This window comes from Suricata suricatta, chromosome 4 (assembly GCF_006229205.1).
Source record: "Suricata suricatta isolate VVHF042 chromosome 4, meerkat_22Aug2017_6uvM2_HiC, whole genome shotgun sequence".
NCBI lineage: Eukaryota > Metazoa > Chordata > Mammalia > Carnivora > Herpestidae > Suricata > Suricata suricatta.
The window spans coordinates 125854272-125869010 of record NC_043703.1 but is presented as its reverse complement, the minus strand read 5'-3'; the positions used below and the strand labels follow the sequence as shown (position 1 = coordinate 125869010).

Sequence of the window (14739 nt, the reverse complement as noted above, 5' to 3'; positions counted from 1 at the left end):
TTCTCTCTCTCTTTCTTTCTCTCTCTCTCTTTCTCAAAATAAATAAACTTAAAGAAACAACAACAACAACCAAGCTATATGCACCCTTAGCATTCAGGCTATGGTCTCTAAATAACATATTTCACTAAAAGAAAGGAATCAGAGCTCCTTCTGGCAATAGCCGGTCTGGGATGGGGGATGCACAAGACAAACCTGGAACATCGTGCCCTAACAGTAAGCAGGGAAACAGCAAAGACCACAAGGTTTGTATCCAAAGGACTCTGCAGCCAACTGAAAGAGGGTCTCACCAGCTAACAATGGAACAATTTGAATATCAATAAACATAATATTTATCAATGGGTTGAAATAGGTTGAAACCCATGAGTTCACAGTATTTTAAAAAATAGTCGCTCACAGCACAGAGCCTGTTTGGGATTCTCTCTCCCTCGTGCATGCTCTCTCAAGATAAATAAATAAACCTAAAATAATATTTTAAAGTAGTGCAAGAAAACATCCACTTATTAAGATATTGGTTAAAAGTCTTGGCTGCTAAACATCTTAATAAAGTTGTAATAATACTCTAAATTATTTTTATGGCAGTCATTTCTTTTTATATCCCAGAGATTCTATGATGCATTTAGTTTTAGCCTCATACAAACCCTGGTTTTAAAATGCAGTCTATTCAGCCAAAATGTTAATTCAGTAACCTTCAAATAGACCATTATCCCCATTTTGCCGAAGAGTGCCCTAGGGCCACAGGGGCACAGAGCCAGACCATGGCTGGGCTGAGATTCAAGGCGAGGACAACCGTGGCCAAACTCAAGTCCCAGACCCTTTAGCCAATTGCCTCCCAGAGAGGAAAGGAGTGGCCGGTCGGTGGGGTGTGCTCCTCCAACCCTCAGGCCTTGGGCTGCTCTCCACCCACATAAGTTCCCCTCTTCTCTTTCAATGTCCAGCAAAACCAACTGCTTATTAAGGGGCTCTCCCAAACTGCAGGCGCTCTTACCATCCCAGCCCCTCCCTGCACTAACTTTCCTCAGGACGGTCTAGGAACAATACCCCTGCTCTCATGACCCATTTCCTACCCCAAGCTTTGGCACCAGCGTCTCTCACCCTGACAAGCATTTTACAACACAAAAGCTCATGGTGTAAAGTCTTTTCGTGTCACAGACCTTTAACACGCCGACTCTAATAGCCTACCTCCCCTCCATGGAGTCCTCCTAGAAAACAGTGAAATAGATAAGCAAAGACTATATCCAATATACACAGAAAATAATATTCTGAGGTGCCTGGCTGGCTCAGTTGGTGGAGCGTGTGATTCTTGATCTCAGGGTTGTGGGTTTGAGCCCCACATTGGATGTAGAGATTGCTTGAAAATAAAATCTTAAAAAAAAAAAAAGACAGAAAACGCACACATGTACAAGAAAGTGGGGGTGGTCAGGAGTAGGAAGTAGACAACAGGCCAAATGAACAGATGCACATCTTACATACCGTGGTATTCTAAGGAACCAAGTTTACCACCTCAAGATGTGAGAAGAAAAACACACAGGGGATTGGAGGGAACAGAATTATTTTTTTAATTTTTTAGTGTTTATTTAATTTTGAGAGAGAGAGAGAGAGAGAGAGAGAGAGAGAACATAATTGGGGGAGGGCAGAGAGAGGAGACACAGAATCCGGAGCAGACTCCAGGCTCCCCACTATCAGCACAGAGATCAATGTGGGGCTTGAACCCAGGAACCATGAGATCATGACCTGAGCTGAAGTCAGGTGTTTGACTGAGCCACCCAGTTGCCCCTGGAGGGAACAGATTAAACGGAGCTGCAGAGCAGAGCAAAGCAAAGAAAGATGGAGGGGCGCCTGGGTGGCTCAGTCGGTTAAGCCTCCGACTTCAGCTCAGGTCAGATCTCACGCTCGTGGGTTCGAGCCCCGCGTCAGGCTCTGTGCTGACAGCTAGCTCAGAGCCTGGAGCCTGCTTCCAGTTCTGTGTCTCCTTCTCTCTCTGACCCTCCCCCTCTCATGCTCTGTCTCTCTCTGTGTCAAAAAATTAAAAAAAAAAAAAAAAAAGAAAGATGGAGACAATGAACTCCATCTCTGACACTAAAGAGACCAGCCTTTAAAGCTCTGACTACCCCAGGCGGAAGCAGGGATTAAAAGTGCCTCCTATGGGAAAGGGCTGGAAATGCCACAAAAGGAATAAATGTAGAGATGTTACTCCCCACTCATCTCTTACTTGTACACACCATCTCTTGGTGAATTGTTCCAAATGGCATTTTCACATTAACTTGGTTGTCAACTCTCAAGAGGGACACTCTAGGACTGTGGCTGGAATGATGGCTCTAATGCTTTGCAGACAGGTGACCCTGGCGCCTCACTTCTGCTCTATCACAGCTCCCTCAGGGATAAAAGAGAGCCTCCGGTTTAAGACATACAAGCATTCTGCATGGTAACAGTTGTCTATAGGGCTGTTTTTCTGAAAGTGCTGATGTTTAAAATATTCATACTGTCAACATTCAACAAATGTCTGTGAGTCACTTGTCAGGAGTCAGGTGCTATGGTTTAATAAAGAAGTATTTAGGAGTGCCTGGGTGGCTGTCAGTTAAGCGCCTGACTTCGGCTCACGTCATGATCTTGCAGTTCATGGGTTCGAGCCCCATGTTGGGCTCTGTGCTGACAGCTCAGAACCTAGAGCCTGTTTCGATTGTGTCTCCCTCTCTGTGTGCTCCTCCCCTGCTCGTGCTCTCTGTCTTTCAAAAATAAATAAACATAAAAAAAAAAAAGAAGTATTTTGAGGTGTACTTTCTCTGCAGCACTGCCTCCTGGGGGTTCACTGTAAACCCCCCAGAGCAGTGGAGAGAGTAAAGCCCAGTGACGTAGCTGAGTGAGCCCTAGTCCTGCTTCCAGCCTTCATAACTGATCCCAGGAATGTTCATGAGCTTCCTGAACTTGTGCTCCTCACGGGCGGGGCGGGCTGCGTCAGATACTCCCTTTCGGCTCAGGGGGCTACAGGGTACCCAGGCGGAGGGTCCCTGCAGAGGAATCTCAGGGAGGAACACCCAACCCACCCCCAGCAGGTATATGTTATAAATCCATCGGACCTTAGTAACCCCAATTTATCCTTTTTGCAATTTATGGAGAAGAATGTAATCCCAAACATCAGAAATCATAACTGCCAACAAATCTAGACTTGTAAATTGATCAGCTTTTCGTACCATTGATTCCTACTTCTTTTTTCTTCCTCATTGTTAGAACCATTTTTTTTTTTTTTTTTTTTTAAGAATGCTATGCGGCGCCTGGGTGGCTCAGTCGGTTGAGCGTCAGACTTTGGTTCAGGTCATGATCTCAGACTCTGTGTCTCTTTCTCTGCCCCTCCCCTGTTCATGCTCTGTCTCTGTCTCTCAAAAATAAATAAATGTAAAAAACAAAATTTTTTAAATAAAAATAAAGTAAGCTCTATGGCCAATATGGAGCCTCAACTCACTAAGACCAAGAGTCACATGCTCCACCAACTGAGCCAGTCGAGCACCCCAGATCCATCTAGTTAAAAAAAATTTTTAACCACAGTTACTATCTCCCATATTTATGTCTTTTTGTTTTCTACACATTTTTTAATAGGTGTTGCTACAAATAATGACCCCATTCACTGTATGAGGTATAAGACATTTATGTCACTAAGATTTAGTGTCTTCCAATACCCAGGATCTCCAGAAGGGCTTACCTAGGACCCCAAGTGCTTCCCCAACTTCTTTCAACCACACTCAGAAGCCCTTCTAATGAATCTTTCCACCATGCTATTGTTTTCAAAAAGAAACCACCTGAAAGAAAGTTTGGGAAGTGAAAGAAAAAGCACTGATTACCTGAATCCTGATGTCATACCCTCTTACACAAACACACACACACAACAAAAGGGGAGTAGGGAGGAGACTAATACAGTCTCTGCAATTCTTAAAATAATTCTGTGTAAACGTTTAGTATTTATTTCTTTAATACTCAATTTACTGTAATAGTTATAAATGACTGGGACTGATTTTTAACTTGGAGAGCTTTAAAAAAAAGGCAACAATTTATACAGTATTTTATAAAATAAACAACAGGGAAATAATATTTGCACGCTCAGTTGGCCAGAGCTTGGTTTATTAACCAAACTATGTTGTAATCCAAGTGGCAGGGGTAGCAAGCACGTTTTTTCCTCCCACCTTCTTCCACAACAAAGACACACGTGCGTAATCTTCCAACCCTCACCACTTCAACAAGGAAAAACCGTCCCCAAGTTCAAAACAGTTCCAATGTTAGTAGGTAACTACTTTTTTCTCCAAGAGGGTAATAAGTGGTGAGGTCGTTCTGGGGGCCGTCCCCTAAGGGTTATTTAAGTCCTCTGGAGCATAGTCGTGACAGAACAGCTCAAAGCTCAGCCACTCACTCACACGACAGTCTATTTGGGAAGGCGCATTCCCAGGTCTGGTTCGTAAAGTCGGAACAAATCTGCCCACCCTCCACCCCAACTGGTAGCTCACATCAGGATTTCTAAACTGCGAAAGAAAGGTCAGCCGTCCTCCCAATAGGAGGAGTTAGTTACATCAGGCCTGTGGGTAAAGTCACAAGGGTGAAATGGGGAACACCTAGACTTTAAACTCACAGCCACAGCCAAGTTCAAATCTTTGCAACTTTGGTTATCAGTAGTATGACCTTGAACAAGATACTTGACCTCTGCTAATCTGCCGGCACAGCAGCAAAATGGGAACAAGTATCTACTTCCTAGCAGGTCAGCAGCTATGAGAAATATTAAGGTTTTAGCAGCTACTGCCAAGGGCTTTCCCAACGGGGTGGGGCTCTTTACACCCGTCAGGAAGAGCAGATGAGAGCACCCACTTTACCATACGCTTGCCAATATCTAAAAGTCCCATTAAGGCAAAATCTCTGGTAATTTGGTGGGCCAAAAAACCAAACCAAAACAAAACAAAAAAGATTCTTTTCTTTTGTAACATTGCAACCTGGGAGGTTGAACAGAGTTTCATCTATGTGGTTGTCATTTGTAGTTTCTTCCTTTGGGAATTATTTGTTAATATTTATTTTACGGTTACTTTCTACAATTATGGTGAACACTCAGGGCCTTGTTCCAGTTGAATGAAACAGAGTTCTAAAATACTATAGCACTTGGGCACCTGGGTGGCTCAGTCGGTTAGACTCTCAGTTTTGGCTCAGAGCATGATCTCAAGGTCATGAGATCAAACCCCGCACTGGGCTCCATGCTGAGTGTGGAGCCTGCTTGGGACTCTCTCTCTTTCTCTCTCAAAATAAATAAGTAAACATTAAAAAAAAAAACCAAAACTTTAAAATGCCATACATAGCACAGTTTGAAAGCATGGATGTGAGTTCATTTCCTGTCCTGAGGACTCCAGATAACTAAAGTCAGCATCCTTATCACGTCCCCAAAAGCTTCTGAAAAGGGCCATGTTTAGGAAGATGTTTTTGTGATGTTATTTTCAAACTCTGAAATGTAATTCTAAGTAAATCGTTCATTTTCTCATGAAAATCTGTAGGCTACATACATAATGAAAAGGAGAGATTTAAGATTCTTAAATTTGTTTTAGAAGCTTAAAGGTACCTCAGAGCTACCTCAGAGCATTTCTAACAACTTATGAGTCTAAAAAAGAAACTATACAGCGTCCCAGAGCTGTTCACGGAGCAGCACATACAGTAGAGAGGAAAAGGCGAGCCTCCTTTATTTCCCTTGTGTTCCCTTCACCCCCAAATGCCAAAGTTTGGGAAACTGCCTTTACATCACTGTCCCTTAACATCCAATCCAGTTTGGGAGAAAAGAACAAAACATGGAACATATCACGGGGCAGCTGGGTGGCTTATTCAGTTAAGCGTCCGACTCTTGACTCTTGCTCAGGTCATGATTTCACGATTCGTGAAATCGAGCCCCACATCTGCACTGTCAGTGCAGAGCCTGCTTGGGATTCTCTCTCTGCCTCTCCCCCACTTGTGCGCGCTCTCTCTGTCAAAAATAAACCAACGTTATAAAAGAACAAACACATGAGATACGTAAAACCTCCTCCTAAAATACATTATCAGATTAGCCAACTGGGGGCAGTTTTCTACAAGGTTTTAAGCAGTCAGTCCTTTTCCAGCCCCAACTGTTTATCATACCTCAGCATCTGCTTCTGACAGCAAAGGGGTTGTATTTTGATTCCCATCTTTATCCTCCTTCAAAATCAGCCAGCCCCAGACAATAAAACACTTCCCAAGTGGGTCCTATCTTCCAATCAATGCACAACATTTCATTATTTAACATGTAGCTAGAAGGTTTCCAACGTTTTTCGTTTTAATAGTGGGGTGCAAAGGAAGGGCCTGAACTACCCAAATGTCCAGGACCACCACCCCAGCCAACCTGCCCTGGTTTGAGACCACGAAGCCATCCAGCCATCCAATGCACTGCCCCTCAATTTCTGCCAGCCCCACCTCTGCACATACATCCTCATCTTCAGCTCTTGGGTGAGTCTGTAAAACCGGTAGATTGTCTACTGCCAAGTGTCCTCCATCAATGAAAGAAGACTGCCTTCTTCCAAGTTCTCATCTCCTCTTCCCCGTCTTCTTTTCCATTCATCTCCCACCCTAGCCTCCTGCCCTACAAACAGGCTTCCACTCCAGCATCCCAAGTCCACTCTTGCCAAGGCCTGTGGCTCTTCCCTTCCCTCTTCTCGCCATAGCCCAACATCATAAATGAGTTGTCCCGGTTACAGGAGACAGAAAATATGGAAGGAACACAGGGTCTAGAGAGGGGAGTCTGGTCTGGGGTGCTGGCCGAGTGAGCGATGGACCACTCCCTGGGACCAGTCCACAGACCAGTCCGCAGCACAGCACCAGGGCACCCAACTAGGAAGCGCTGAGCTAGTATCTCTGCCCTTCCCCCATCTTTATCACTCCCATTGCCTGAACCACTGGTCTCAGTGGGCACCAATAGCTTCCTAATTGCCAAACTCCCAAAGCTCCCCTTCACTCCACTATCTTCTTTCCCCTCTCTCTGTGACATCTGACACTAGGGACCAGCTTCCATGATGTCACAGGACCTGGGCGCTCCTCTTACCTTGACAAAGGCTCCTTTCCATCCTGCCTCAAGGACTTCTTTCTCTGCTCCGAAGCAGCCTGTCCCTTCTCTTGCTCCCTTGCATCATCCCGATGCCACAATTACAACTATCCACGCATCACCGGCTCACGCCCCATGTGTCTCCAATGAAACTTAGCAGTTCCTCCAAATGAAAGCCCCTCACAGCCTGGAAGTTCCATTGTTGCCAAAGTAGTCAATGAGCACCTGTCCAGCATGGGGGAGGCAAAGACGGCACGCCAGGGTCCCATATGGAAGAAGTTATTCCCCTAGGGGCACCGAGCCTGAGACATCAAGAGTTAAGTGCCACATCGGCCACTTTCTCTGCCTCCAGTTACTTCCTCCCCACATAAACTCAGGCAACCATTCCAGTCCCTCCCATCCTCCCCTTCTTCTCCATCCAGATACTCTTTGGGACACTTTTCACATCACCCCAGACTCCTATGAATCTCCTAACCCTTGTAGCTCCTTCCAGGTCCTTTCCCTCCCTCCAATCACTAGGATCTAGACAAACGTACCAGCCACAAAACTTCCCAGTGTAACTTTCTATGCATCTCAGCTGCTTCTTGAATAAGACCAGATTCTTTCACTGACATTCAAGGCATCCCATGCCCTCCCTCATCATGCAGCCAAATGGAGTAACCTGTGTTACCCCCAACAGCCCCGAACGTTTAGCCTTTGCTCTCCCTGTGCTGGCTTCTCCCTCATGATTGGGAGAAGGAAGACTTAGCACTTCTCACTCCTGCGCTGTTTACACTTTTTTATGATTAGCAAGAATTATGGGGTGCTTGGGTGGCTCAGTCGGTTAAGTGTCCGACTTCGGCTCAGGTCATGATCTTACGGTTCGTGGGCTCAAGCCCCACATCGGGTTCTGTGCTGACAGCTCAGAGCCTGGAGCCTGCCTAGGATTCTGTGTCTCCTTCTCTCTCTGCCCCTCCCCTGCTCTCATTCTCTCTCTGTCACTCAAAAATAAACAAACATTACAAAATTCTTTTTTAAATTAAAAATAAAAGAATTACAGGGGCACCTGGGTGGCTCAGTTGAGCATACTGGCTCAGGTCATGATCTCACGGTTCATGGGTTCAAGCCCCACACTGGGCTCTGTGCTGACAGCTCAAAGCCTGGAGCCTTGCCTTCGGATTCTGTATCTCCCTCTCTGTCTGAGTCTCCCCTGCTCATGCTGTCTCTCTCTCTTTCAAAATTAAATTAATTAACTGGTTAATTTAAAAAATATTTTTAAAAACCAAGAATTACAGAGACTAGTTTTTTTTTTTTTTAAGGTTTTATTTTTAGGGGCACCTGGGTGGCTATGTCGGTTAAGCCTTCAACTTGGGCTTGGTCATGATCTTGCAGTTCATGAGTTTGAGCCCCGCGTTGCACTCTGTGCTGACAGCTCGGAGCCTGGAGCCTGCTTTGGATACGTGTCTCCCTTTTTCTCTCAGCCCCTCCCCTGCTCACACTCTGTCTGTCTCTCTCTCTCTCAAAAATAAATAAACATGAAAAAATTTTTTTTCAAGATTTTATTTTTAAATAATCTGTACACCCAATGGGGACTCAAACTCACAACCCTGAGAGGAAGAGTCACATGCTTTACCAACTGAGCCAACCAGGCACCTCAAGGACTAGTTTAAAACAATTTCTTCACCCTTTGTTCCTTGATCATGCTAGCCCAAAATAACTTTCCTTTAACAAGTTTTTTTTTTATGTTTATTTACTTTTTGAGAGAAAGACAGACAGAGACAGAGTGGCAGAGAGAGAGATGGAGAGACAAAATCCCAAGCAGTCTCCAGGTTTGGAGCTGTCAGCACAGAGCCTGATGCAGGGCTCACACTCATGAACCATGAGATCATTACTGGAAGAGAAGTGAGATGCTCAACCGACTGAGTCACCATGGTGCCCCCAACACTACTTCAATTTTTAAGCCCTTTAGAGCAAAGCTGGATCTACTGCTCCTTCATCATAACTCCCATGCCCCTGAGCCATTGCCATGATAGGGATCCTCAGTAAATATCAGATGAAATTGAAGAGTTATGAATTAATCTTAAGAATACCAATCTAAATTTCCCTGGTTTGGCAAATAAAGTTGACTAAATTGGAATGAATATATTGGATGCCTGGAAGGCTCAGTCAGGTAAGCATCAACTCTTGGTTTCGTCTCAGGTCATGATCTCATGGTTCATGGGTTCAAGTCCTGTGTCGGGCTCTGGGCTGACAGCATGGAGCTCTTGGGGATTTTTTTCTCTGCCCTTCCCTGACTCACACATGCACATGCACTCCCTCTTTCTCTCTCAAATACATAAATGAAATATTTTTTAAAAACAAATAAATTGGAATACAAGTAGGGTATTTGTGTTATATATATTTAGAATATTGCATTTTCCAATGAGTTAATCATTACGTTATTTTTTAGGTCACAATTTTGTAACTTTGCACAACACTATAAAGGCAGGAACACTCTATGTTACAAGTTTTTGTTAGAGTGCCAGCCTACTTTCTCCTCAAGAATCCCAAGAAGTGAGATCAATGAAGAATGAGGCCAACCTCATTCCAACAGTAAAGCAAGTCAGCTGACCCTGCCAGATCCACCTACTCAACGAAAAAAGACCCACAGATTTCAAGCCCCTCCACCAAGTTGGTCATCATCTGTCCCTCCAGCAATCCAAGTGCCAAAACTTCAGCAACACAGGCAGGGCCCTTGCAAAAGCTCATTCCATGTAAAAACAAAACAAAACAAAAAAAAACCACCCTCATTAAACCCTGAGTTATATTTAGAAAAACATGAACAGAAGTTATATTTAGATGAAATGTTTTTAAAGAATTTTACTGAAAACAGCATGTTTATACTGATCTTCCAGAAGTAAAAGATTTACTTATCTGTTTTTACATACAGCTCCTCAAGACAGACAACTTCTCTGTGTACACAGAGATTTCTGCTCGGGTTCCTTTGTGTCTGGTGGAAAACCGGAGCGTGCAGGATACCAGCAACACTTCCCATGGGAAGTGGTGGGAGAGGAAGGACTTAAAAACAAGCACACACGGGGAACAAACAACTTCATACAGAAACCTGAGCTGAGATGGTCTGAGAAAGGTGCCAGCATGTGATGTCTTAAATTCATGAACTAGGGGCACCTGGGTGGCACAGTTGGTTAAGCGCTGACTTTGGCTAAGGTCATGATCTCATGGTTCATGGGTTCGAGCCCCTCATCTGGCTCTGTGCTAACAGCTCAGAGCCTGCAGCCTGCTTGCAATTCAGTGTCTCCCCCTCTCTCTGCCCCTCTCCCGCTCATGCTGTTTCTCCTTATCTCTCAAAAGAAAAAAAAAAAACATTAAAAAAAATTTTTTTTTTAATTCATGAACTGGAACCCCAAGCCATTGACTCCCTTGACAACTCTACCCAGAAGCGTTCTTTTCCAAAATGCCGCTAGCACGCATGTCGAGGTCAAACTACGCTCTACCATTTCATAGCTAAGCCACCGAACCACATTCAACATTTTCTTTTTAGCTCTGATTAGTCTTACACTATTTTTTAAAATATTTTTAATGTTTATTTATTTTTGAGAAACAGAGAAAGAGAGTGAGCGTGCATGCAAGCAGTGGGGGAGGGGCAGAAAGAGAAAGAGACACAGAATGTGAAGCAGGCTCCAGGCTCTGAACTGTCTGCACAGAGCCAGATGCAGGGCTCGAACCCATGAACGGAGAGATCATAACATGCGCCGAAGTCAGATGCTTAACTGACTGAGCCACCCAGGCGCCCCAGTCTTACACTATTTTTGACATCTACTTTCCGGTGTTGGCTTACATTTTCCTAACAAAAAAAACAAGTCAAAAGCACCAAGGTGGTTTAGTAAACTTGTGAAGCCTTTTCATGAATGAATATGTCATTTGAGGGTGGCTCTTGGAGGGAGTGAAAGACAGTTTGTGGCAGTTACTCATCTCTTCATAGGCCACAGGGTCCCCAGGGCTCCAGATGAGAATGAATCATGGCTTGGAGGCTTGGCACACACCCCAGGCTAAGGGGACCTCTTCTCTAAAGAGCCTCAGGAAGAGGCCACTTCCCAGCCTCCCAGCCAAACCAGAGTGGAGGGCAAAGGTAACACACGGGAAGAGATGGCCAAACTGTGGGACTGGCCGGCCCCCAGTCATCCCAGCAGGAAGTATGCCAGTGCAGGAGGGTGCGGCAGGCCTCCTGCTTGCTATTCCTAGGGTCAATTAACACCCTGAAAACACTCCAGCCAACCCCTACTTTTGCTTGCGGCTTGGTATTTCCAGAAAGTGTGAGAACAGCAGAGAACTGAAGTCACCCAATTTTATACTCCTTAGAGGCTTCAGAGTAGCAACGCCTAAGGTTGTGAAATCTAGTAGTAAAACAAAACAAAAATAAGACCTAGGATGCCAAAAGAGAGCAGATCATGTGTTCCAGGAGCCCCTCCCCAGCTTTGGCTACCTCCCTCCCCCCTCTTCTACCCTATATCCATGGACATTCATTTTACCAGACCTAGACCCCAAAAGGGGACCACTTTGTCTGCACCTGTAATTTGCCCACTGTGAAAATCACATTAATTACATTAATATAACCATCCACAGGAAAAGCATCATCTCAACCCTATAGTCCAGACAGTCAAGTGCTTAAGTGTTTCCTCACTTGCTTTCTGAAAAGCCCGTGATGCTCAAGGATAGGGTCAAAATTAGCAGGTCCTATTGAGCTCATCTAACTGCAGGAAACTCCCCCAGTATATCAATACACTTTTGGGCCAGGCAGACCTAACACAATTATAGGCACAGAAGGGGCACAGAAACTACAGGGAAATTGAACTTAACTTCTGTATGGGAAGTTCACCAGGGAGATTACGTATGAGAGTCGGACAGGATACACTAAGCTCTTTAGGAAAGGTCGACAACAAGGGAGTTGAGTGTCCCTGGAGGCTTAAAAGGAGGATGGTGACATGGGCCAGGACAGTGAACAGCTGCAGGAATGAGCAGGGACAGTCAGAGACATGCTGAGGAGAAGGCTGGCCTCTCCAAGGAGGGCTCCAAAATTCCCACACAGGCCTGGATTTAGTCATCAGGATTCCTCAGGACCTGCAAGAATCAGCCTGTGGAAGTTCTGAGGCAAAAGAACGTGCAAGATGGAAGAAAGAAGGAAGGGCAGTAGAAGATGGTGGAAAGGAAAGATGGGAACTGACACAAACAGAAAACTGGTCCCCTGAGGCTCCTGGGGTGGGGGTGGGGAATAACAGAGGAAGACAGGCAATTGTCGGAGTCCTTGTTCAAAGAGGAAGATTCAAAGCACCCTAAAGAGAAATGGGCAGGTGGAAGGAATAGCCTGCTTGAGGGAAAGAACTGGTCATATCTGGGACATTTCTGGTGACTTTATCTGCACCAGGACCTGGATCAGTGCTGACTCACAGCAGTTAATGCCTCCCAGACTCCTCTTTCCAGACATCTAATGGTAAATGGAAAAATGGGACTTTGTTACAGGAACCCTAGCAAACCTGAGCTTTCAAAACCCTTTCAGAACTGAGCTGCATCTGTGCACAAGGAAGGGAATCAGTGAAACCATAAACAAAGTCGACAGAACTTGTTTTGCTCAACTTTTACTTTACCCACTTTCAATATGAATGAGAAAAGGCACCAGTGAGATGCCCATATCCAGCTTATATTCAGGACTTCCCGGGGTGCTCCAAAGAAGGGACAAAGCTGGGGGGCCTTCCCGGCTAGAAAGACGAAGGTGTGTGGTCCCACGCCCCTCGCCCCAGGTCAGAGCCCCCCACCCACCTCTCCCACATCCCTTCCGGCCCGGAGAGCGCCTCCACTCTCCACCGACCCCGTACCATGACAGCAGGGAGCGCCCATTCAGCACCGAGGATTTTTCAGGGGACCCTTTAATTATGACCATTATTTAAAGATAGCTTCAGCATAAAGTGAGTTTGTCGGGCCTGCTCCCAAGGCCAACACCTCCCGCCCCCAAAAAAAGAACGAACTGACGTGCACCGGCAAGCACAGAGAACCACTACGGTGCTCATGAGGCCCATGGGACTGCGCGCAAGAGCCTGACACAGTCACAATAGGTAGGTGCTCACCGAAGATCTGCCATCACACCTAGCAGCTGGCCCTGGGGTGGGGTGAAGTGGCGGCCAGGGGGACACAAAGGCCTTGCCTGCCCAGGGCTGCGCCCCTCGCTACGCGGGGGGCGAGAGTTTAGGGCCAGGGAGGGGGCGATGGAATCCGCCCTCATTTGCACGTCGTCTGGGGCCCGGTCAATTTGCTTAATCACGGCTCTAAATGCCAGCGCGCAGCACACAATGCGCGCCCATTAACAGGTTTAAAGTGTCGCAGCGCTCGCTTTAAATGAGAAAAGCTGGCAACAAAGGGGGAAAAAGCCAAGTTCCTCAACTTGAAGAATGCCTCGGGTCACCCTCGAAATCATCTAGGCGAGTTTAAAATCGCAAGCTCCACAGAACAGTTGAGGCCCCGCTCGACGGCTGGGGGTAGGGGGGTGTGTGAATAATCCGCCACGATTAGCGGGTTTCTTAGGAACCAACATGCAGCAGCCCAGTGAAACTGGAGTCGGGGGCTGCGTCGCCAAGCAGGCTCCCCCAGCCCATTGCCCAACTGCCAGGGAAAGCTGACGGATTTCCAGGAAGGAAAGCGAGACACCCCCCCGCAATCCAAAAGCCGGCACAAATCCAAGTATTCCTTTACTGCCCGCAAAGAATTTTGGAGGCCAGGGAAGACCCCCATAAGTGGACCCCAAAGCCTCTCCCCAGCAGAAGGGGAAAACTAAAGGAACTTTACTTTCCTGCAAGCACTGGCCAGCGCAGCCTAACGTTTGGCCGCCAAAGAATAGTTCAACTCCGAAAACTCGTTCTGCCCAGGATCCTCCCGGGACGGCCCCATCCCCCACCACGTCGCGGAGCCCGGGGAGCATCCCCCCGGCCCGGTTCCCCACCCGCCCCGGCGCGGCCCGACCCGCAGACCCGCACTCACCGTGCGCGCTCCTCCCGGAGACAGGGGTCCGTTGGAGAGGTACGGACTGCTCAAGTCCGGGATCATCAGGAACGGGTACCCAGGGTACGGGGGGCCCTTAAAGAATGCGCCGTCCTGGGGCCTTCTCACTGCGGGCGAGACCGAGGCAGGGGTGAGGCCCGGGCCGCCGGGACAGCGCAGCGGCAGGGGACCCGGGGCGGGGACCGCGCTCCAGGACGGCTGCTGCCGCCGGGGGCGAAGAGCAGGGGCACGGCCCCGGGGGCGAGGGGAACCGTGGGCGGCCTGAGCGAAGGCGCTGGGCGCAGCGGGGCCCGGGAGTGGGGGCTGAGCAGAACCGCACGTACCTTCGGCGAAATAGTCCCGCGGCTTCTGGAAGGCGTCCCGGGCGGGCTGCGGGCGCCTCTCCGCCTGCGGAGGAGACACAAAGGCGAGGGCTGGTGAGCGGGCGCGGGGCCGGTGTCCCCCCGGGGTCGGCCCCGGGAGCCTCCTTACCTCCGAGTCCGAGCTGCTGCTCTGGTTCTCCGACTCGTTGACCAGGGACGACTTGACCTCGTCCAGGTCCCGCTGCGCCGAGGCACTGTCGCTGCTCGGCTCCTGCTCCTCGCCCCCCTCGTCTTGGAAGGGGATCAGCTCGTCGTTCGCCCCGAGGTCGTCCCCTCCGCCGGCCG

General features: G+C 47.5%; 1 protein-coding gene across 1 annotated transcript in view; it reads right to left on the bottom strand.

Moving 5' to 3' along the window:
• Window positions 1-14731, bottom strand: part of TCF7L1 (transcription factor 7 like 1) — a gene marked incomplete at its 5' end in the record, with an annotated part of 152799 nt that extends 138068 nt beyond the window's left edge. Inside the window, 3 exons of the mRNA XM_029937707.1 lie at window positions 14072-14199; window positions 14416-14479; window positions 14564-14731. Coding sequence (XP_029793567.1) covers window positions 14072-14199; window positions 14416-14479; window positions 14564-14731 — 360 coding nt within the window. The remainder of the gene's footprint in view (window positions 1-14071; window positions 14200-14415; window positions 14480-14563) is intronic.
• Between the last annotated feature and the right edge of the window lie 8 nt (window positions 14732-14739).